Here is a 23,758-nt window from a genome sequence, read left to right on the forward strand (position 1 = left end):
TTCCCACTGTCGCCCAATCACAAAATAAAATGATTCCGGATCCAGTGCCCTATAACACAATTATTATTAATTTTACGTTATAACATAAATAGTTGTGCATAAATTCGACTGTATTTTTTGTGTATGTTACGTGATTACTCCGTTATTTGTGAACCGATTTCGATGATTTTTTTTGTGTTAGAGAGGAAATTCCACCTCTAGCAGTGGCAAATTAGGGGATGAGCCGGTTTATTGGCTTTCACTCACTTTCCGTTAACCGATTTCAATAAAACTTTGCAAATAGATGTGTTCCACAAATATTTAGGTCGGTTTTTTATTTATAAAAAGTTATAATTATTATTAAACATGGTTTAGAATCATCTGGGACACAAAGATAGTAGTCTAGCCAAAATATTCGCATTAAGTTCTCTACTTTAGTAGTTTTTAATATTTATAGAAAAATATTTATCACTTCAAAATTGAAATTTGCCACATGCATGGGTTATGGAGACCTAATCAAAGTCGTGTGTTTCGAATGTACAATCGACGTTTAGGACTGTTTTTTTTATTTTGAGAAACTATTTTTTATTTTGAAAATGTTAGGTGTTCAATTAACGCTTGTAAAAGCTAAAATGAATACTTTTACAAACTTTTTTATGTTATTATTGAACACTATTAATTAAGTCTCTTCGCCAATGTGTAAAATACAAACAAAAAAAATTCTAGAAAATCTCCCATAGGGTGTACATTGAATGAAAATAGTGCATTTTATGTCAACTAAATAACAACAAGTATAAAACAAACTGCATAAGGTGAACGCTGATATCGCCCTGGCGGGCCGAGGCACAGGTGATATCACGGTATGAAACGTTAATTGCGCAAATCCTAAGTGCACTTTGTCGGTTTTTTGCGTCTTAAGTTTACACATGTTTGATAAATCTTAGCTTATATTATTAGTTATTCATTACATATGTTTGAAACAGTATATCCCTATATTGGAAATGTTTCAACAGATAAGCGCGAATCAAACCCTCAATGGCAACACAGAAATCCATGTGCCGTTCAATCTGGTGGCAGGATGGTGCCTCGAGGCCGAAGCTCTGCCACCTACTCACAGGTTTGTCTTCACAATCGTTTATTATTTTATAATATATACATTTAATACACATAATCGACTTACATAGTAACATATTGCAATAAGAGTTTGCCACCGTGAAGAAACAAATCGCAGGAGAATCTGCATAGCGAAAAAGGTTTTCTTCACATTGGAGGCGTGGCGGACTATAACTTCAGTGTGAAACTACGGACTTCTTGTGATCTCCATCTCTCTCATTACGCGTTCCTAGGAAATGCCCTTACTTTTCCTGATTCCAAAAAGAGTAACAACTAATATATTTTCTGTATATTTACTGTAGAATTAATACCTAAAATACTAGAATTTCCCTTAATAATTCTCTGACAGATTACTCACTTTTCACGTCTGATTTAAAGACTTTGGGCATTCTATCACTCTGAGAGTTTCTCTAAAACTTACTGTTCACTTTTCCCTGTAATAATTACTCACTAATGTTATTCATCATAATTTTATCCAAAATCGATATCTTAATATTTTTTATGTTTGGAATTTTGTTGACATTAGGAGACAGATCTCTTATACTTCTATAATCTATTCTTCCATAGACTATCCTAGAAACTACTCTGTTCTGATAAGCGATCTTGGCAGAAGTAGTGTTGACGCTTGCACCCCTTTAGCTTCGTAGTTTTTACCACTCGAAGACTCTCTAAAGCCACCTAATACGACAGAGACTAAAAACGTTGTCTGTAAATAAACCCGTATCCAGGTACAGACACGGTTATCTCACGATCTACGTATGTTTTCTTTGTCCATCATCGTCACCGTCTATAGTTCTACATTTAACTCCACCGCCTCAAGAAAGTTCTATATGAAATTTTATGTTAGTCTTTAATTTTCCAGAGCGGGCAAATTGCTTGCCTTGCGGTTACTGTGCGAATCGACACAGGCGCAGGGCACAGGCGCACCTATTTCGTGCAACAACCGCTTGCATTTAGCGCATCTGCACCTTTATCAGCGAGCATTGCATCATGGTAAGTTTATTTATACAAGAATTGTTTATTCGTGAGCCGTTTCTTTAAGGAGTTAAAGAAAATACCATTATGGATCAGATTATTTCCAGAATAATTGAACAGTTTCTTAATGTACGGACAACGGCACACCAGACTACACGTTTTTGTTCGAAAATCGCCTCCATTGCAACGGAACAAGATACGTCAATGTGTAGCTTGATGTGCTGGCGTGTGTACATAGAATAGTTGAATTATAACTTTAAAAATCATCAATTGCAAACAATAATTCATTCGAGTGCAATAAATTATACTTTTCACTTTAATTGAAACAACTACGCTTGAAAATTGGATTTCTTGTAAAGCTACCAATTAATGATATTACATCCGTACATACTAAAATTCTTTACATTTTTAATATGATTTTTTTGAAGTTGTAACAAAGTTACAACTTCAAAAAAACAAAATAATAACAAAATAATTGTAGTTTACTATGCCAGGCTAAATTTTAGGAAAGCAAAATCTTGAAGGCATGTTGTCTACTTACTAACATGGACTAAACATAAAATATAATATGCAAGAACAATTAACTAACAATTAATTACACTAAAAAAAGTACTCATTTTTAAATAAAAAAAAATTGAAGAAAAAAGACGGGAAGTTTAAATTATTAGATACTTACATTTTATATCGGCAAATAAAAATTCGCCAATATTTAGTTAATAAGAAATCATGCAAGTTCATTTCAAAATATTTACAATTTAATTATTTTAATTGAATCGTCCTTCTATTTTATTTCTAGGATTCCTAGTTCCTATTAAATTATAATTACCTAGTTTTTCTCAACAAAGACGCATACTTCACAAAAAAGTATGGTACATAACTCTCGCTGACAACATGGCCCTGACATTTTATTTGATGTCTAAACAATGGCGAAACATGGTAGCTTTAGCCATGTGAGGTTGTATGAGTAGATTTAATAAGTTTGGTGTAAACATGACTTCTATGTTACTTCTGTAACAATCAAGAGTAACGTCCTAATATTTTATCTTACCAGTTTACTTGTATATCAGAATTCACTTTCTAATAGACTAACTCTAAATACCCTACGAGACAATTTAATTATAGCTATTTAACATTATTACATAGTGCATTATTGAAACTTGACTCCCATTCAATCGAATTTTAACGTAACATAATAATAATAACCAGCAGACCTACTTTTGTATAACTTGGTTATGTTGGTTATGTAGACTATAAATAAAAGCAGCTTTGGAATACCTCTCTGTGGTACACCGCAGTCTCAATTATTGTATTTGATTTTACTACTTTTTTCGTGTGTTTGTCATAAAAGTAATATGTGCTTCCTGTTGGCGATTTTGAAGACGTGGCTTTCTCTCGAACTGTACTCTTATGTATTAGCACTATATTATATTTAACACAAAATCGAAAGCTTTCGTCATGTCCGTGAAAACGGTTGAGATAGCGTCCCTGTTTGTTAATACTTTTTGTTATGATTATTAATAGGTTTTTGTTTCTAAATAGTAAATAGTAGGTACGTATATCATTAAACAAAGACGCTATAAAACTATTTCTTTACAGGTCTTACTGGCGAAGATCGGTCTGTAGTAGACGTTTTAGTAGAGCACGCGGCACCACGCTATTTATCGCTCGCTCTCGACGGATACTCGCTACTGCTACTTGACTTCGTACATGCTTCCACTGTCGTACTTAACTCCTCCGATATGGGACCTTCGGTTAGTAGAAAGTTATGTTTCTCTTATATTCTACGTTCTCAGGCTTAACTCAATTTTATTTTTAAGTGGCACTAAATGATATAGGAGAATGACCACATTAATTTCGTATATTTTTGTCAAAACTTAGTGATTGGTTACCCATACAATTCACTGAGGTATTACATCAATACGCAAAAGATATCAATTGCACTTGCGATGTCTTTAACCCATACTTACCCATTTACAGACAGTTTTTGGATTATCAAGCCTTGATTTAATTTTATTTGGTTACAGTGTCCGCGCACGGCCGCCGTCACTTTTCTGGGTTCCCTCCTGTCGCTGCCAGACGGTCTGATGAACGCGCCTATGCTGCAACCTTATCCTCATCAGTACAACACCGTCTCCTGTCCTGATCTTAAGGTATTCATACCACATCAACACAAACATTGTATTCAACGCGACGACCCCGGTGGCCTACGATTTACACTGTGGGCGCTGGAGGCAGAGATCCTGGTTCGATTTCCGGTAGGACCAAATTGGAAAATTAACTTTTCTACATTGCCACGGGACTGGGTATTCTGGGAAGTGCCCTAGAGTGAATTCCGTTGCTCTAGTACTCGTGTGATACAGAGAATTCTTTAGTTTGAGACCAGGCTTCGGTGTGGTTGTCTGGTACATAAAAATTTTATAATTAACTACAGTGCCTCTACCGAATTCCTGAATTTATTTATTTTTCGTACATGACCACTACGGGTAGTGACTTTAACCGACACACTCATGAAGAGAGTTGGAATTTTTCGCTTCGAAAAACCATTTAAAATAAGTCAACAAGAAGCAACGTCCCTGTGTCGCCAGGAGCACGTCCTGAACATCGTCGTCCGCGTGTGCCGTCGCGAGGGCGCGGCCCGAGCGCGTTGCGCCGGCGCCTGCGCGCTCGCGGCGCACGTGGCTCATCTGCTGGCAACGCGCGCGCCTTCGCCGAGGCTGCCGTCTTATGTCACTTGTCTGCTGCAGATGCTTATGGTAACTCACCTTTCACTTATTGAAACAAAGAATTTGTTCATCTTAATAGACTTATACAGAAGAAACTGAAGCGAATCCAACTCAGCAATATCACAGTTCGACTGCTGTAACGCTGATTTTCTGTTGGAACAGCTTTTATTTCCATTTGGTTTCAGGAGCACCAAATAGATAAAGAGGCCTTTCTTATCCACATGCATATCAATGATGGCCCCGGTGGAGCATCGTTCTATCAGCATTATTTTTTAACTTTACCATTGGTCATTTATTTACACACAAAATAACATTTCAAAACTGTTCACGATTATATGTCATTTTGTTTTCTTATAGTTCTTTGCTGTCTGTCAGTCATATTTGTCTGCCTTTATTCATGAACAGAACAACGTGTTATGTCTAATACATTGACATATATAAATAACACGTTGTTCCGGCAAACGGGCGATATATGCCTGTAAATATTCAGATCAAAAAGTTTTAAGCTCCCACTTTTTGCTTCACCGCAGAAATTGAATCGCGGGGGGTCTGTCTCGTTTTCCGTATGACATCCGTCCGAAACAATGACTGTCAAATAAGTAATACTCGACTAAATTAAAAGCCAATGTAAAGTATGAAGCTTAATTCGCATAAGGCGTTTTTTAATTTAGTCGAGTTTTTTTTAACTGACTTGTTGACTTTTATTTATTATTTGACAGTATTTTTTTAGGATAGAGAACGAGAGTACAGGGCCTGTTTGGTTGAGTGTAATCCCATTCTTCCGTCTGCATAAATGTAACTTGAAAGAGATAATTTTACCTTCATCCTGGTTTCAAATAACCCATGACACTTTTGAAAGTAGATAAGACAATGTGATCAATGCATCTGTTTGACAATAGTCAAAATTAAGACACTGTTTAATGTTGCTTTGGGTACATATATCATATTATTTATTATTATAATATATATATGTAAGTTTATTATGTATGTATAATAAGTATGTTTATTGTATGTTATTTATTTATACCATACAAATTATCGATTAGTTTTTCTTCTTTTTTTTATTCTAGTATTTCTATTTCTTCTTGTTTAAGTGTAGCACCAACCTATTGTGTTTTTTTTTTCTGTTTGGCCCAATGGTTGACTGGTAGAGAATGCCTTATGGCATTAAGTCCGCCATTTGTACTTCAGTGTATTGTACAATAAAGTTTAAATAAATAAATAAATAAATGTGACACCAAATTTTCTGTTGACCAATATGATTCTGTTACAGATGAAGAACAAAAACATAGCCAAAGTAGTGAGTGACGCAATATTAGTGCTAGCAGACTACACCGACCGCATTGTAGAGTTATATCCCGGGCTAGCTGGTAAGTTAGATTACCAATGCATGGTCAACCATATCAACCCCTTATATAAGTATTTTTTTAGTAACCCGAAACGTATGCCAGTACTTATACAGAATTAAATTGATAAGTTGCTACAAATCGAAATGGGAAGTTCAGTAACAGTTACTTGTTCGTTTTAAAGTGTAATTTCTGAAAATTAATTAGAAAAAAAAATTGTGTTATTACCGTCTTAGATAGCGAACAGTTATTGTTTTCACATAGATACGAATTATCGGCGTCCCAGTAAAATAAAATAAAATTAATACAATTAAGGGCATTAAAGTATTAATTTAGACGCGCCCGTCAGAGAGGTCATAGTCGCGTGCGCAATTCGTAACATTGTGAATAATCGATAGTGTTATTGTTGACGTGATGTAAATGTTATTAAAATGCCCTAGGTGAAGAAGAAAGTCGTGTACCATTTACCAACGAGCAATACCTTAACATGGTTACTTAGTGTTTAGAAAACTTAAAGACAATAGTATGCAGCGCCGCAGTCCTCAATTATGTTTGCAAAATAGAGGTGGCTATTTCGAGCAATCATTAAAATACGCATGTGTGATTATTGCGCTAATTTTGAAGACATTGTAAATAAGACAATTACTGCAAATCGTGATTATTTCAACTTTTTAAATTCGCTAAAAATACAATAATTTTTGTGACAAATAATGAAGTTTAGTTTTTGTGTGAAACATATGTGACTATTATTGTATTTTTGATAGCTCTAAGCCGATAAAAGTATGAAAGGAAAGTTGGTTTGAGTGTTTACAAACACAACAGCGCGGCGCACGTGCGCGCGGGCGGAGTGATTACGCTAGCAATAATATGAGAAATTGTTTAATTGATACTTTCATTGTTTACAATTTGTTCACAATACTAAAAAATATATTAATTTTCCAAACTTCTCTAAATTTTATTTGGTATCTAAAATTATATATTTAAATTTGTAGCACCTTTTCAATTTCATCCAGTATATTGTTTTTGTAATCAGTATGTCTAAGTGGATCTGTGTTATGGCATATATAGCTTATTAGGCACTGGTACCTTATTTTAAAATACTCTCATTCCTCTCTCTTTCTCATTTCTCTCTTCTCTCTTTCCCTTTCATTATAGGCTTAGGCCTATAAATGAGAGAGAGGTCTCATTTATATAACATACAAAATAACAATATTATTTTAATGCAGTGGGATTACTATTGTATATGTCATTACATAAATAAATATAATATAATACATATATAAATATAATCGTATAAATATAACATATGTGAATAGCACAATCCAGGCGCTGCCACGATATCTACGAAGCGCCTTGTGTACAATTTTTTCTTAACCATTGTCAACAGGTAAAATAATAAAATGGATCTGCGCTTGCTTAGCGCAAATATCGAGTAGCAGTACTCGGGACTCGGTGAAGCCACTGGCCGGGTCTTTGCTGTTGTGTCTGGCTGAGTTCGCCGTGCGCTGCGGGCCCGCATACCTGATGCAGGAGAAAGACGGAGATCAGTCCTTGCTGCTCATGATATTTAAGGTAAGATTACCTACAGATTACGAAAGATTAACTTCACATTACATATTATCGTCTCGGGCGTTCTGGAGGTTACGTAAAACTACTGCCGCAAGATGTTGATAATGTTTTTAATTTGCTTGGTTTTCGACTTCCTTGACCCCATAAACGTTCACACATTGTAAAGGAATGTCAATCTTTATAATGAAATACCCTTGGAACCCTGTGTTTCTGTTTCCTTTCTTTTAGAAAATTTACATTACGACCATGCAAGTGTTGATGACATTTGACACACAATTATATGTATAATTTTTGTTTTCGGTATATGACATAATGACGTCAATTTGTTGATATGTATATATGTATATGCGTGGGAGTAAAATAACTCCCAATGCAAAATCGCTGCTGTTATATTTAAAATTTATTTTATTATTTTTATATTTGGAGTAACATTGAACATATAATTCAATTCAATTCAATTCAATTCAAATAAATAAAGGTTTATTATATAAACATAAGGTCTAAAAATAAAATACAGAAATATAACAAAAAAATTTATTGGCAAATTGTACAAAAATGACTAAAAAACAGGAAGTTATACAAAAAATGATATGAAATATTATCATGCGTTTTAACTCACAGTTGTGTAGTAAAACCTACACGTGCTCAACATACTTCCTTAGTAACAAGGAAATAACGAATCCTCATACTTTTAATGAAGGAAATGATTATCACGGCCACTAGATGGCATATTGTATGATATAACTAGAGATGAAACGGAGAACCGGTAACTATCCGGCCGGATACCGGATGTTTAAAATTGAGACAAATTTATAATCACTTACATACGCTAAATAAATTGCATCATTGATTAAAGATTATAGTAATATGATAAACATGGTGCTGTTGGCTCCGTCGGTCAGCGCGCTTAGGAAACTTGTTGCTGTCTGTGAGTCATATGCCGCGTCACACGGTCTGGTATACAATGTAAAGAAGTCAGAGGTCATAGTTTTTGCGGCAGGAAGTAAGTGTCCTACTGTTGTACCACCAATCAAAATTGCATTCTATTAAGAGCTACCCCATTGGGAAGCTCAGAAACAGAGTGTTTAAATTTAAGTATCAAGGACATTTAATTAAGCCTGATCTCAGAGACGATGATGACATGGAAAGGGAGCGTAGAGCTAATATGTTGGTTTGCTCAATGCTCTGCTGCAGCTAAGATAACTCTTTTCAAGGCTCACTGTTCTTCTTTTTACGCGGGTAGCCTGTGGTACCAACATACACAAAAGTCGTACATTGCTCTCCACACCCAATACAACAATGCTTTTAATATGCTTTTGCGGTTGCCGTGTCTGCAATGTTTGCGGAAGCATGGGCAAACTCTTTTTCCGTCATACTACGGAAGAAAATCGCTTCTCTTTTAAACAGACTACGTAACAGTGGCAACAGCATCTTGAAAATGATTGCTGAGAAAGTGGAGGGACCTCTCATAAGAAACCTCATAGAATTTACGCGATCTTTGTTTAAAATAACTTACTAACATAGTTTATAAGTCAGTTACTTATTTAAATGTGGATTTACGTTGTCCGAAAATAAATAAATTGTATAAACAGCAACTGTAGTTGCTGTAGGATCATTGACAATCTGTTTATTACTTGTAACTGAAAGACCTATGAAGTTAGATAACGCTATCTGTAAATTTAGTACTCAAATTTCAATAAAGGCGAATTATGGTGGATGAGAACCAGTTTTTCTGCATTATGTGGTGAAAGTTGGTTCTATTTATTTTAATAAACGAGACCAGCTTCAAATGACAGTTTTTCAATATAAACTCTTGCAAACTTTGTTAAATTTTGAGTATTGCCAGACGACCAAACGAAAAGAGCGCTATCACGATCAATTTGAACTGTCTTCAAATACAACGTGTAGCCTACAATAATGAAACGTGTAGATTCGAATTAGTTAAATCACAAACAAATTCATGAAATCAAATTTAAACAAAATAATAACGGGCCTATCTAGCTTATAGTTCCAACAACTAGAAATTATATATATAATATGTCCAAAGAATGATGTAATTGCCTTTTTTCATTCTCCACGTATTCTCAAAGTATTACCGAATTTGCGATTTTGTTCTGTTATGTATCTGTTTGTATTCTAGAATAAATTAATCGTTTTTCTTAAAACCGAGTGACCACAGCAAATCAAATCATCAATGTGAAAGTGCAATCATTCACTAATTAATCAATCACGGCGATACACACTTTAAACCGGTCGCGACATGTTTACGGCAGTGTGTCAGATATCCGGTGGCCGGCTATCCGGCCGATGTGCTCGCCGCATTTGCGGTATCCGGCCAAGTCACTACCCGTTTCATTTCTAGACCATAACTATATAGTGTAGTTTTTACATTTACAAAAAGCACACACAGTTATATTAAATTCCACAGTGTTACGTTTAACATAATTATGCTTATTTTAAGTGAATGTAATAAAAGCTTTAGGTCATCTACACAAAGAATATCACACATAATACAAAAATATGCAGTGTGACTCAAAGACTAATTGAATAGCAGAACTATAAAACATTTTGAGTAATCAAATTACAAGGCTGCTAGGAACGTTTGCGAATTTGTCAGTGTCTCATACTTGTCAGTATATTATTAACACAAAATCTACTCAACTCTGAATTTCAGAGATTTCAGATTTAAATATAGTTGATCTAAGGTTATAACGATAACTTTCAATATACCGAGATATATCCAATTGGAGACCAATATCAACGTTATTAACAGTAAAGGCGCTGAGTTGTCCTCTAGTGACGTTTACAATAGCAGAATCCTCATTTCATTCAAATTCTATGTAGATGAACAAAAGCAGTAGCAGTAGCATTTACTGTTGTCCGGGATGTTCAACTTGTTCCTGAGGCTTGTATCCGTTTTCGTCAGCAGTAAAAGTAACAGTATAGACGAGGCCGTCTGGCGCAGTGTATTTGTAGCTACCTTGCACCTCAATCGCTTGATGGCCCTCGTCGAACTGTTTTAGCGTGCCTTGCTCTTGGCGGGAAGTGCCGTCACTTGTTTCAAACCTGTTGCGGTGAGACGTATTGTATTAACTTAACTGCGCTTAGAAGCTCAGTTGCAATGCCACTGTCATGACACGCGTACGCCACGTGTGCGCCACGTTTACAGTCACAATTAGTGAGTTAAAAATTATTGAAGCGCAACAGACACGCGGGTGTCGCGCCTCTGCAGCGCTTCCTCTGCCTCTAATTTGATAGCGCCTTTATTTAGACTTTACCAAAAATTTTTTTTATGAGAGTAACTGCTATCCGACGTTGAGACCAGTTATTGATACGATACGATCTATAGTTTTTTCTCGTCGGATTTGCACTAAAAATAAATAACTTACGCAAACTGGTAGCCGTCAGGACTAACTTCTGAATCGTGCCTCAGAATGTACACCTCAGGTTGTTGCTGGTCGTGCTGGGGAACTGCCAGCGCGACTATGGCGAACAGGGCGAGCGTGACTAAAACCTTTAGGGAAAACACAATAAAACTTTTTTTACACATTACTAATTAAAATAATTTGGGAACATTGCTACTAATTGTTTAACTTGCATTTTCTAAACGACCGATACCTATAAAAGAAAGGGATATATGGTTTATTATAAATGCCATTCTAATAGAAATCGTTTTAACAAATTAAAGCCAAGGAGTCAGTCTGTAATAAATGCTATCTCAACAGAAATTTTTTTTCGAGTAACAAATAATTTTTTTTAAATATACTTACAAACTTCAGCATATTGAGATAATACGATTTACTATTTTTACAAAGTACGTTAGAACTGCTGATGTCAGCAATGAACTGTGAATATTCGATCGCGCATCAACGTTTTAAACGCTAACACTAATTGATGACAAAATCTTATTTTCCCTCAAAAACTATCGCCACACGTAACATAAGGTGCTAATGAACTTTCAGACAGGCGTCCCAAAAAATGACTAGTGTAAATTTATTGCATAACATAGTATGGCCTTGAAACGTTTCTTGTTATGGATGTGCTAACATTTACTTATGCGTTTAGTTATCACTGTAGATATAGAAAAAAAAAAGTAACTAGGCCATGTTTACGCAGTTTTGTGAACTTTCTCCAAACAGGCTGGATTTCTCGCAATGTTTACTTATAAGTAATCAGAAATCTGAATTAGTAGATTTACCTAAACTTCAAGCAAAAAACATACAGTGAATAATACCTCCTCTTTGAAATCTCGCAGCTATTGAAAATAATATGCAAAAAGTTGTATGTTTACTTACAATTACAAACTTTTCTTCTTAAAACCATAAAAAATACCATAAAATAATTTCGGTTTCAGGGGGAGGTGTTATTCACTGTATGTGTAGATATTACGTAAACTTCCCTTTACTCTGACTATTCATATCAGTGCTTATAATCCGAGTACAATGTTCGTAATTTATCGGTTTTTTTTTTAAAGGAAAAGATTTAAACATTTATGAATTGTATGTGAAACGTTCGTTTTAACAAAAAAAGAATATCTGTTCACCCCCTAGGTGTTATACGCGGTGATGCGAGGCACTAATGGATCTGACATCGACGGACTATCTCTGCCAGTAGACGAAGATTTCGATGCAAACATACAGCTGGATAATCTAGGTCCTAAATCTTCACCTGTTTCCACTATTGATGTGAAACTTTGGGCTCAAACGGTAAGACCAACTTTTTTTTCCTTTGATAAGAGATTGAAATGGACGTCTTTTTCAGACGTAAGAGTAGCGTATGCATTGTCTTGTCATTTTAATCTGATGTAGGCAGATAGTTCGGATCTCCACTTGTCCCTAATCTGCTTCTTGTCTGCCTCTATTGCTATTTTTACAATTTTCATCAAAGCTTGACGTAAAGGATTAAAGTCGGTAAAAGCTTGTTATTTAGTTTAAAAAAGAGAAAGTGCGCAGGGGCAAGTTTCAACATCGCGATGGTCGCCAAGTGCAGTGCGTGCGGGAAATATGTGTCGTCGCAAGAGGGCGCAAATATCACTTGCTCGCTATGTAATAAATTGATGCATAGGGAATGTGTCGGTGTTGCGCGATTCGCATCCGTGCAGCCTACGTGGAGCTGCCCTGACTGCAAGGTGAAACAGCCAAGGAACAACCACGACAGCACACCGGTGAAGGGGCAGGAGACCCGCATTAGTCCACCCAAAACTGGGAACTCAAATAAGGTTGCGGGCAGCGCTGCCGTTGCCGCCCTGGCCCCACGTAAAAATTTCACACCCACGGTTGGTGCCACTATTGCCTCGCCGACAACTGTCCCCGGCGGCTCAGGTTCCACCACGCCGACCCCCAGTATGTCCCCCGGAGCTGTGCGCCCCGTTACCACTTGTCAAGGCTCCGGCCCCTCCACGACTGCCTCTTCCAACGCTACGTATAAAGATGAACCTGAGGAGGAAACCACTCTCATTAAGGAGATGAGAGCTTTCCGGGCTGAAATGAACGAGGCCAGAGAAGAGATGAAAGCGCTGCGTCGGGACCTGCAGGAACTGAGATATGTGGTGGATAGGTGCGAAACGCGCTTGGACAAGTTGGAGGAAAAGGTACAAAAAATAGAGGAAACAAAAACAAGTGACGAAGAAGTGTTAGTGCACATCAGCACATTAGAGGGTAGCGTCGCTCGTCTCCAGACCGAGATAAACGACCGCGACCAGGAACTAATGCTTAACGAGGTGGAACTCAGCGGTATCCCGGAGGAGAGGGGGGAGAATCCAACCCACATCGCTTTGGCGTGTGCAACAAAATTAGGAGTTTCCCTCGACGAACGCGACATAGTAGGATGTGCGCGCGTAGGCGGCCCGCGACAGGAACCGGGTGCGCGGCCCCGACCGCTGGCTGTACGGCTGGCGCGCCGTGACGTGCGCGACGACCTGTTGCGTGCCGCGCGGGTTCGTCGTCGAATGTCCACTGAAGGCCTAGGTTTGAAGACCGCGCCATGCACGTTCTTCATAAACGAGCGCCTGACAAGGACTAACAGAGCCCTATTTTACCAGGCTCGTAAGGCTGGGGAACGGAACCGCTGGCGATACGTATGGACCAGAGAAGGCCGTATATATGCGCGGCGAGACACCGGTGCGCCGGCGCACCGTGTTCGTTGCGAAACAGACATAAAAAAGGTTTTTGGGTCCGATGGCGTTCGCTCTCCGAGCTCCAAAGGTGGTGTTTTTTAAACTGTTTATGTTGAGTTGTTTTTATATTTTTGCATGTTTACAGCTAGGTTACTACTGTTATTATAAGTACCCTCGATATTTCAACAGTCATGCGTGTAGTGAGGCAAAACCGAAACACGAGCACAATAATAATTTATGTTACGTACACTTTACAATGTATTTAATACTCATATATTCTGGTTTATTCAACATATATTTATATTTATTACGTTTAACTAAACAAATATTTATTTTCTATTTACATATATTTACATTATTTTTATCATATAAATCAAAATCTCAACATGAATACCATACCTACAATAATTTACACATTTACCCGATATATTATACTATTCTACCATCTAATAATTTGATCGTAATCTCAATTGTAATTAATTTATATAAAATATCATACTAAGCGTAAATTTAAGTTAGGGCTGATAAACATCGGGTCACTGGGAACTCGCCACGACGAGCTATTGGTGGCAATGGATCGACATGACGTCGATATTCTATCGGTCAATGAGACGTGGTTGCGGGAGGGCGAGGAGGGGCGTGCGCCGGCGATACCCGGCTACCGCTTACGTCACATTCCGCGGCCCGCTACTGTGCGCTCGCGCGGCGGCGGTGTCGGTTTTTTATATTAGGCGGGGTATAGCGGTGCATGTACTGGCGCATCCACACACTGAGCTGGTGGAGCAAATGTGGTTAAGCCTGACTATTAACGGCATTAAACTAGTTATAGGCACCGCGTACCGCCCACCATGGTTAAATATTAACAGATTTTTAGATGGCTTGACCGAAACTCTAACTTGCTTTGCTTGGTGTGACAATATGGTATTAATGGGTGATTTTAACATTGATTGTATGCGTAATTCTGATAGTGACTATAAAAAACTTTTGGATTTTCTAACATGTCAGAAGTTGAGACAAATTGTTAATAAACCAACTCATTTCACACAATTCAGCGAAACTTTAATTGATGTTATATGTACAGACATTGATAGGGCCATAATACAGACGGATTATATTAAAGAGTTAAGTGGTCACGCCTTCATTACCTGTGAAGTAAATCTAAAAAAAATAAAACCAGTGCCTGTAACAATAATTCGCAGGAATCTACGGAATATAAATTACAATAATTTTGACTGTCAACTGATTAATTTAGATTGGGCTAGCGTATGTGAACTAGAAAATGTTGATGACATGGTGCAACACTTCAGCTCTATGCTAATATCAGTATTCGATTCACATGCACCGTTACGCACCATGTATATCAAGGATACACAATACCCATGGATCACCTACAATATTAAACAAATGATGAGGCGCCGAGATGAAGCGCATGCAGCGAGCCGTGCAAGTAATACCGACTCAAAAAGAGAATATTACAAAGAACTGAAACGAGCTGTAAACGAGGCATTGCAGGCTGAAAAAAAAGCGTACTATAACCATCATGTAAATTATCAAAAAGACCCAAAAACGCTGTGGACCAACATTAAAAAAAATATAAGAATAAAATCAAAGCCTGAATTACCTGTACATATTTACAATGATCCTAATATTTTAAATGACAATTTTTTAAATGTACCCGGTAATACATCAGTATCAATTTCTCAGTTGACATTTTTTGAGTTTCATTGTTGTATTGATCAAACTTTCGCACTTAACAGAGTAGAAGAAGCGGAGGTACTTAGCATTATTAAAATGCTTAAATCGAATGCTATTGGAGCTGATGGCATATCTTTGGATATGTTGCTGATGACTCTGCCTACCACGCTGTCTACTATTACAGCCATCATTAATAGGTCGATAGAGACAAGCACTTATCCTAAAGCATGGCAACACGCAGTGGTAAGGCCTATACCCAAAACCAACAACCCCACCTCACTTAAGGACGTCAGGCCTATAAGCATACTTCCTTGCGCATCAAAAATTTTGGAGAAAATCGTGGCAAAGCAGCTCAACATTTTTTTGGAGACAAATAAAGTGCTTCCCGTGGTGCAGTCCGGTTTCAGGAGGGGTCACAGTACTACAACATCAATGATCAAAGTTGTCGATGACATCATATCGGCCCAAGACATTGGTCAGGGCACGTTATTGACACTACTTGACTTTTCTCGTGCTTTCGACTGCATTAGTGTAGATATACTGCTATCCAAGCTGCATTACTACGGTTTCAGTGCGTCTGCCATAAAATGGTTTAGCAGTTACTTTAAGCATCGATCACAGCATGTAGAGGTATATGATCATGATGGTTCAGCATTGTTTTCAGCCAGTCGCGACGTCAAAAGAGGTGTGCCGCAGGGCTCAATTTTGGGTCCTATCCTATTTATTATATACAGCGCTGATATAGTCCACCAAATTAAACATTGCCAGTATCATATCTACGCTGATGATATTCAAGTTTACACCTCTTTTAAACCAAGTGATACCCAAAATGCAGTAAGATATCTAAATGATGATTTAGAACACATTGCTGCATGGGCTGAGTCAAATTCACTAGTGCTTAATGGTTCTAAATCTAAATATATGGTTTTAGGTACTCGCAATCAGATAGTGAAAATTAAAGGGCAAGGTATATCTTTGGTGATTAGAGGAGAAAATGTTGAAGCGGTCAGTGAAGCTCGAAACCTGGGTTTGCTAATGGATGAAACGCTTCGTTTTGAGAACCACGTAATAGGAGTTGCTAGAAACTGCTTTTATAGGCTCAAGCTGTTGTACCAAATTAGAAATTACCTTAGACAAGATGTTCGCATAAAACTCTGCGATTCGTTGGTACTATCTAAATTTAGTTACATGGACGTAGTGTATGGGCCGCGCCTTTTAACCCATACAAAGCAACTAGTGCAACGGATACAGAACGCTTGCGCCCGCTTTTGTTTCGCTATACCACCGCGCACGCACGTTACACCTTACATCAATGATGCAAACATTTTAAAAATGAATGTTCGAAGGGAGCTACATTTAGCGACATTATTGTTCGGAACAATAAAATGTAACAGTCCGACTTATCTGGCCGAGAAATTGGTTTGGTCTCGTGACGTAAAGGGCCGGTTCACAAGGGACTCAGCCTGGTCGCTCGCGATCCCGAAACATCGCACTAATGCGTTCCGTGGCAGCTTCAAATTCGCCGCTTCGAAGTGCTGGAATGACTTGCCACCGCCGCTTCGAAGTCTGAAATCAGTAAATACTTTTAAATTTAAGTACAAGGCATACCTTTTGGGCAACCAAAAGAACATGTAATAAAAAAAAATGAAAAATTTAATTTATATATATTTATCTTACCTTGCTGATTTTGACTCGAGGTGCTGGCACGTCGTCCGCGCAACATAATAACGCATTGCGCATTTTCATTTATTGTTGTTTCTTGTTGAGATAAATTGGTCACTATTGTAATTAATATATATATTCTTTTATTTTATTTATTTTTCTATTTCACAAACGTAACGCACGCAAATTTATTACGTCATATAATATCTGAAATGAAATTACCTTATTAATATTTCAATTTTAATTATATTTATAGAAATCATTGTTTAACTATTGTGTATACCTCAAATGGAAGCCATGTTTTACTTACATTATTTCCAATGTAAATCTGTTCGGGGTTCTCACATGACGTCATAGCCATATAATTATTATAATTTTCGTTTAACACTGCTTAGAAATAGTAATTGGTTCACTGATGAACTACAAAAACGTTGTACTCCTTTTTATTTATCATTATTCTTGCACTCACTGTATTGATAATAATATAATAACTTTAATAATGAATTTTTAATAGAGATTTGTTTCGTCACGAAATGACGCGACCGATCCCGAGCGGAGTGAGTCATCTCTGTGAGCATTATTGCCGTGTTCGTTTATCCTGTGCTCGAGTTTTTATGTTCTATACACATTATATCTATATTTCTGTAGTTAAACCTATTAATAGCGCGTATTTTCAGTATTGTCTATCAGATTGTCTGTTACATAATTTTTGTTTTGTCCTTGTTATTACACCAATATTTAACGTGTATATTTAAACTTATTTCGTAAACATATAAAATTTATCATATTACTGCATACATATATTATTTACTTTAAATATTTTATTTTATGAAATCAATTATTTATTACACAGAATTATTTATGTATGTATAATATTGTTTACGCTCGAGTCCGTGCTTCACTCAGATCGGGCTTGCTGAAAACCAGCGCTACTGGTCGATTTTTCTACCAGTAGCTTAAAGCTGAGCAAGTACCGTTTGCCTGCGCCGCGACACGCATTTATTAATAAGTTTCGTAAATTGCAGTACCTGTAAAATTGCAATTAATTTCTCTGTGCTTTTATTTTATTTTATTTTTAAATTTTTGTATTGCATTTATATTGTGTTCAATGTCTAATTTTATAATATTGTATTGCATTTTTTTAAGTTCATGTGTGTCTCGGCGAGAGTAATAAATCATTCTTATTCTTATTCTTATTCTTATTCATTCTTAAAAAAAACCTCAGTAAATTCACATTTTGATTAAATATTTAATTAATATGTTTGATTAATATGTGAGAAATATGTATTTATATAGTTTTAATAATTTAATGTTTTCGATATAGTTTTTTTATGACATAATTTTTGTTTTGTTGTGCACGTAAACCCGTTATTGTAATTATTGTGTCCTGTATTTAGGTCTGCAGGAAGAAATTTCTGTTACAAATAAGCAGTACCTTTTGTTTGTGTTTTCCCTGTTACTAAATGTGTTTTTGTTTTTTCTGTACAATAAATGCATAAATAAATAATATATATTTTTCTCGCACAGATTTGCACGCAACTAGTGTTGTTCCTTGGGCACTGGCCTCTCTGGAGCGGCTGTCAGCTCTCGTCAAGTGTGTGCGAACAGCACGACAGCCCGTCTCTCGGCGCCGAGCTAGGCCCAGCAGTACTGAGCGCTCCACACGTACAACTGATGAGATTCTCTGAATCCACGCTAGCGAGTCTCATTGAGCTACGTGCCTTAGAACCAGCTGGAGCAGCTGCTACCACTCCTGGTAAATTTGTTATATTTCATGTCTCAGTAATCAATTATGCTCTGAGTTCTACCTTTTTCGTTTTTTAAAAAAAATTATTAGTATCCTGTCTCTGCCTACCCCGATGAAAATAGATCGGGAGGTGCATGTATGTATGTATGAATTCAATCTGCAAGAAAAGAATTATTTCCTGATATTCCCGACACCAATTTGGAACAAGTAATGATGGCATATTAAAATCACATTACTCGTATAACTAACATACTTACTATAAACAAAACCCGTGATATGTATGTAAGTAATACCTTTGCATTTCTTTAAATTACCTGAGTATTACACTCCTCATAATTTTCATTCAATCTAAACTTAGAGAATTATCTTTTGATAATACTTTAGAAAAAATAGAAAACATATTAGTTGTATTTCTGTTGTAGTAGTGAATTGATACAGAGAAGTTTGGGTACATGCAATATAGTTACAGAAACAACACGGCTGTGATTGGCCACTAATTTGTCGTTGTACCTTTCACTTTTTATTTGAAATAGTTTCGGAGAAAATCGATTGTCTGACGGTCACCGAAGACGATCCATATGCACCGTTTTATTGCAGTCACAATTGCTTTTTTTTCAACTGGTAAAATTACAGGCACATGGAACTTGTCAACTTATGTCTCAAGGTCACGGGCGCAGTGGTAGTGTCCCTCAGATCTTAGCAATTTAAAGCTCTATGTGACACTGTAACTGTTATGGGCAGGCGTGTAGCTTACCATCAGGCGGACGACTTATTCGTCCCGTCACTTGATGTTAAAAAAAACTTGCACTTTAGATGTAGTAAACAATTGGTTAGTAATGTAGTCTAGGTAATGTTTTGTGATGTTTAATTTAATTCCAATTCGTTATGTTTTTTATTTCTGATTAACTGAGCCTAAGAAACTATTTAAAGTTCTAATTCGTCAGACTTCTTTTGTGACAAAAATTTGAACAACCTACACCTTACTATTTCTACTTCTTCTTTAGTTTTTCAGCTGGTTATTCTCGGATTTAGCAAATTTTATTTTATACTCCTATCTCCGGCAGGTCTAGCAACATCAGATCGTCAAGTACGAGTGTTACTCCGAGACATCGCGGGTAAAGCCTGTTGGGACGCTTCTGCGCTCTATTACGACCCTTCTACCACCATCACAGAAGCGCTTGAACACCTCGCTTTACCTGACAGTGTTGACAGCCCCAGGGACAACACACTGTCATCCTTACCTCCACCTCTACCGCCTAATTTGCTACCAGATTTTAAGAATAGTCCTCCGGATAAACATCAATTGGATCATGTAAGTATCCTAGTAGAAAGGCGAATTTTAAGTTGTATATCACACATTAAAGCTAGGAAATGAAACTGTTTTTCGGATCTAAAGCGCGTATATATATTTTTTTTTCAAACAAACGAAGTTTCGGGTGCTTTATAGGACTCAATGTCACGGCTTTTTTATTTCCTATGTGTAACAATCGCGAAAACCTAAGAACTCGCATTACATAGTTATAATATAACTCACCGCAGAACAAAGATCTACGTGCAAGACTACTTGTTCTCAGGACATAGTACATTTCGCTCGTTCTTCTTGGCTGTGGATGTCAGATCGACTTTTGTTCGATTTTATATTTCCGAAACGAAATAAGACATATATATTCTCAAAATAACTTCACATAGGCCTTATTTTGAATAATCAAATTATTCTCGTAACGTACTTATTCTCTTTTCGCTATATAATCACATCGGACTGTCGATATGTAAAATACTAACAACCTCTCAGGACTGTATTACTAACATCATAAACAACAACTTTTGTTCCATGACTCTTTACAAAACATAATAAATTTAACAAAAAATAAACTTATTTCTGTACGGAAGTAAAAATCTGATGAATTGTTAAAAGTCATGAAACAAAAGTTCTTGTTTAAGATGTTATTAGTAACATACTAACAACCTTCCTGGACTATATTAGTATAGTCCAGCAAGGTTGTAAGTATTTTACAAATAACCCTGTATTAAAGCTTTTCAATATAGAGAGTTAACTGGATCGTGTGATGTTCTTGTTGTCAGGTGCTAGCATATATCGGTCATACATCTCCTGAGGTGGCATGTGGGCGACGGCTGGACGAGGCAGGCCCGTCGCCGCTGCCGCCTGGCGCAGAGGACGAGCTGGTTGCAGCACTCGTCTCACATCGCAACGCCGAGAGACACTATTTGGCTAATAGAGAAAGGTATAGACCAACTTGCCATGTATTAAAATTCACTTCGGAAACATTTATTTACAATATTTAACCTACACAATGAATCAGTTATTATAATTATTAATACAAAAATCGCACACAAAGAAAAATTCCTTCGACCTGACAGGACTCGAACCTGTAACTGCGCCACACCAAGGCAATGCTTTTCCAACTGAGCTACAGTTCATTTATTATTATTTGGGATCAAAACCTCTTTAATGCGGAAAGAAACAATAATGAAGTACCCTCTTTTCAACAAAAAAAGAATCATCACAATCGGTTCACAAATCGTGTAACAGCGTAACACACAATGTAGTAGTCATAATGTAGTAATCGCGTAACATAATTACATAAAAAAACATTACATAAAAAAACAGTCGAATTGAGAACCTCCTCCTTTGTTGAAGTCGGTTAAAAATGTAAATGTAAGTTTAGCGCGCAATAACTAATGTCGCATTGAACGCTCCAAATTTAGCTCGTTCTTAATAGCGAATTGTTTACCAATATCATAACGCCTTACTTTACGAACCTATACTAACAATTTGCTCCGCCCAATTTCGTAAAAACGATAATTTTTATTCTCCAGTGAGGAAGAATTAGAGCAAACGGAATCGTGCGGGCCCGTGCCTCCAGGCCCATTCGAGCAGTGCCGCTTGTTGCTGGCTCAACTGGGTACACTCGCCCCCGCACGTCGAACGCATGCACAACTGCTGCGACGCTCGGACAGACTATTGAGGGAGCTTAGAAACTTGGACGCGCAACGGTAAATTTCCGATTTATTATAAATCGTACGTGTGTAAGTTAGCATGACAGTCAGGTCTACATCTTCAGTTGCTTGAGTACACAAAATAGCGTTAGGAATTTGAAAGTTGCAAATTTGGTACACTTGGTGGTTTGAAGTTTGCACTGTGTTTGTTATATTTATCCAATATTGTGCTTTTTTAAAGGTGTCGAGAAACGCACAAAGTTGCCGTCATATATGTAGCCAAAGGCCAAGAAATGCGTAACGAGATCCTATCCAACCGATGCGGCAGCCCTGCGTACGAAGCTTTCTTAGCTGCCTTAGCTTGGGAGGTAAGTTGCGCAATTTAACGCTCACTAGAGCAAACTCACAAACTTTCGCCTTTTTTAACTATTTATTTTTCTGTTCTTTACCAGTTTAATAATTTTCAGAAAGTCGTAATTGTTTTTAGTTTTTTCTTTTACGTACGACTTTTCATTCGTTGTAACCAATGGTCGGAAAAAGGTGTTCCACATAATTATATAAATACATGTTTAGACATAGCTACAAGGAGCGACAGAGAGTTGTTAAAACCACCAAATGTTAGTTAATTACATTTTCGATTTTCGGAAATGGTTTTACTGTGTCGTAGGTTAGACAACTGACCTAGGAAGTCGTAATTGGATTTTAAAGTAATTCTAATGGTGCCATGTTAAAAAATGCAGTAGATAACTGACAGCCTTGTTACCGTTCCGTCAATGCAACCGTCAATATGTGAGGCGCAGTGTGGTATCTAAAGCTAGGGGTTGAGAATGACCATTCTCGTTACTTTTTTACTCTCTGCTTTGGTAAAAGGTCAGTTAGTTATCTACTGCATTTTTTTACATGGCACCATTAGCACACCCCGGACACTCCATACAACAGTGGAAAATTATGTACTTACTACTACTAGACTACTACATACAGCAAGGCGCTATCTGCACACGCGCAAATGTGTGCGTGAAGTAGCAGGGTTACCCATCCCTTCATGCACGTTACGTGATCAGAGCGGCAACATAGCGAAAATGCTAACGCGAATCTGTTATCTATTAATAGAATCCTAGAACACTAACTAGACTTTACCACTTAACTTAACTTTTTTTGTTTACTCACTAACTAGAGTAATATTGAAGATTTATTTAAAAAAATATATTAAAAGCACTTAAAATGTTATATTTTGGACATGCACTTTTAAATAAGGTAACCAAGGTATTTGAAATTGCGTGTCCAAGTTGATCATCATTACTTAGTTAATAATTAGGTATATTCGCTACTTACGTAATATTTATCTGGAATATGAATTGAAAATTCGAGAACCCTTGTCTACTAGCTCACGAAATCATGGCGCCAAATCTGTATTTTTTATACATAAATATATTACTCTGCAGTAAATAAATGAAGAAAACAATAACTGAATAAGTCTCAGACATAAGTTTTTTTACTTACCTACTTCTTTTCATCTTTCGGAAAATGATGATAAACAGCCATATACAGCACAATTCACGACCATTATAAATAGTAACGTAAAATTATGTTATATATTAACTTACAAGTTTTGTAATGAATAAATGAAAACTATATTCAAATATCAAAGCCGTCTTCGCGTAAAAACGGCTCGCCGGCAGCCGTGTTGTCGTTCAGTCAATGTGACCGGCAATGTGGGGCGTGGTGCGGCATCTAAGGCTAGGGAGGGGCGGAGAGTGTCTTGTTCTCTGCCATTAGAATTACTTTAAAATCCAACTTCGACTTCCTAAATCAATCGTTTTGTCTTACAATGAAGTAAAACCATTTCCGGAAATACGGAAATCGAAAAGCAATTAAT

General features: G+C 36.9%; 1 protein-coding gene across 4 annotated transcripts in view; it reads left to right on the top strand.

Annotated features, from left to right (window-relative positions):
• LOC113226631 (probable Rho GTPase-activating protein CG5521) overlaps positions 1–23,758 on the top strand; it is a 54,761-nt gene that overhangs the window by 22,904 nt on the left and 8,099 nt on the right. For all 4 annotated transcript variants that reach the window (XM_026459345.1, XM_026459347.1, XM_026459346.1 and 1 more), the window contains 13 exons: positions 993–1,096; positions 1,955–2,085; positions 3,664–3,818; positions 4,092–4,217; positions 4,653–4,820; positions 6,064–6,160; positions 7,524–7,708; positions 12,256–12,411; positions 18,705–18,933; positions 19,989–20,236; positions 21,007–21,167; positions 21,763–21,939; positions 22,124–22,250. In XM_026459345.1, the coding sequence (XP_026315130.1) occupies positions 993–1,096; positions 1,955–2,085; positions 3,664–3,818; positions 4,092–4,217; positions 4,653–4,820; positions 6,064–6,160; positions 7,524–7,708; positions 12,256–12,411; positions 18,705–18,933; positions 19,989–20,236; positions 21,007–21,167; positions 21,763–21,939; positions 22,124–22,250 (2,064 nt within the window). The remainder of the gene's footprint in view (positions 1–992; positions 1,097–1,954; positions 2,086–3,663; positions 3,819–4,091; positions 4,218–4,652; positions 4,821–6,063; positions 6,161–7,523; positions 7,709–12,255; positions 12,412–18,704; positions 18,934–19,988; positions 20,237–21,006; positions 21,168–21,762; positions 21,940–22,123; positions 22,251–23,758) is intronic.

The sequence above is a fragment of the Hyposmocoma kahamanoa genome, unplaced genomic scaffold (genome assembly GCF_003589595.1).
Source record: "Hyposmocoma kahamanoa isolate Upper Pololo Valley unplaced genomic scaffold, ASM358959v1 192, whole genome shotgun sequence".
In the NCBI taxonomy this organism is placed as follows: Eukaryota; Metazoa; Arthropoda; class Insecta; order Lepidoptera; family Cosmopterigidae; genus Hyposmocoma; species Hyposmocoma kahamanoa.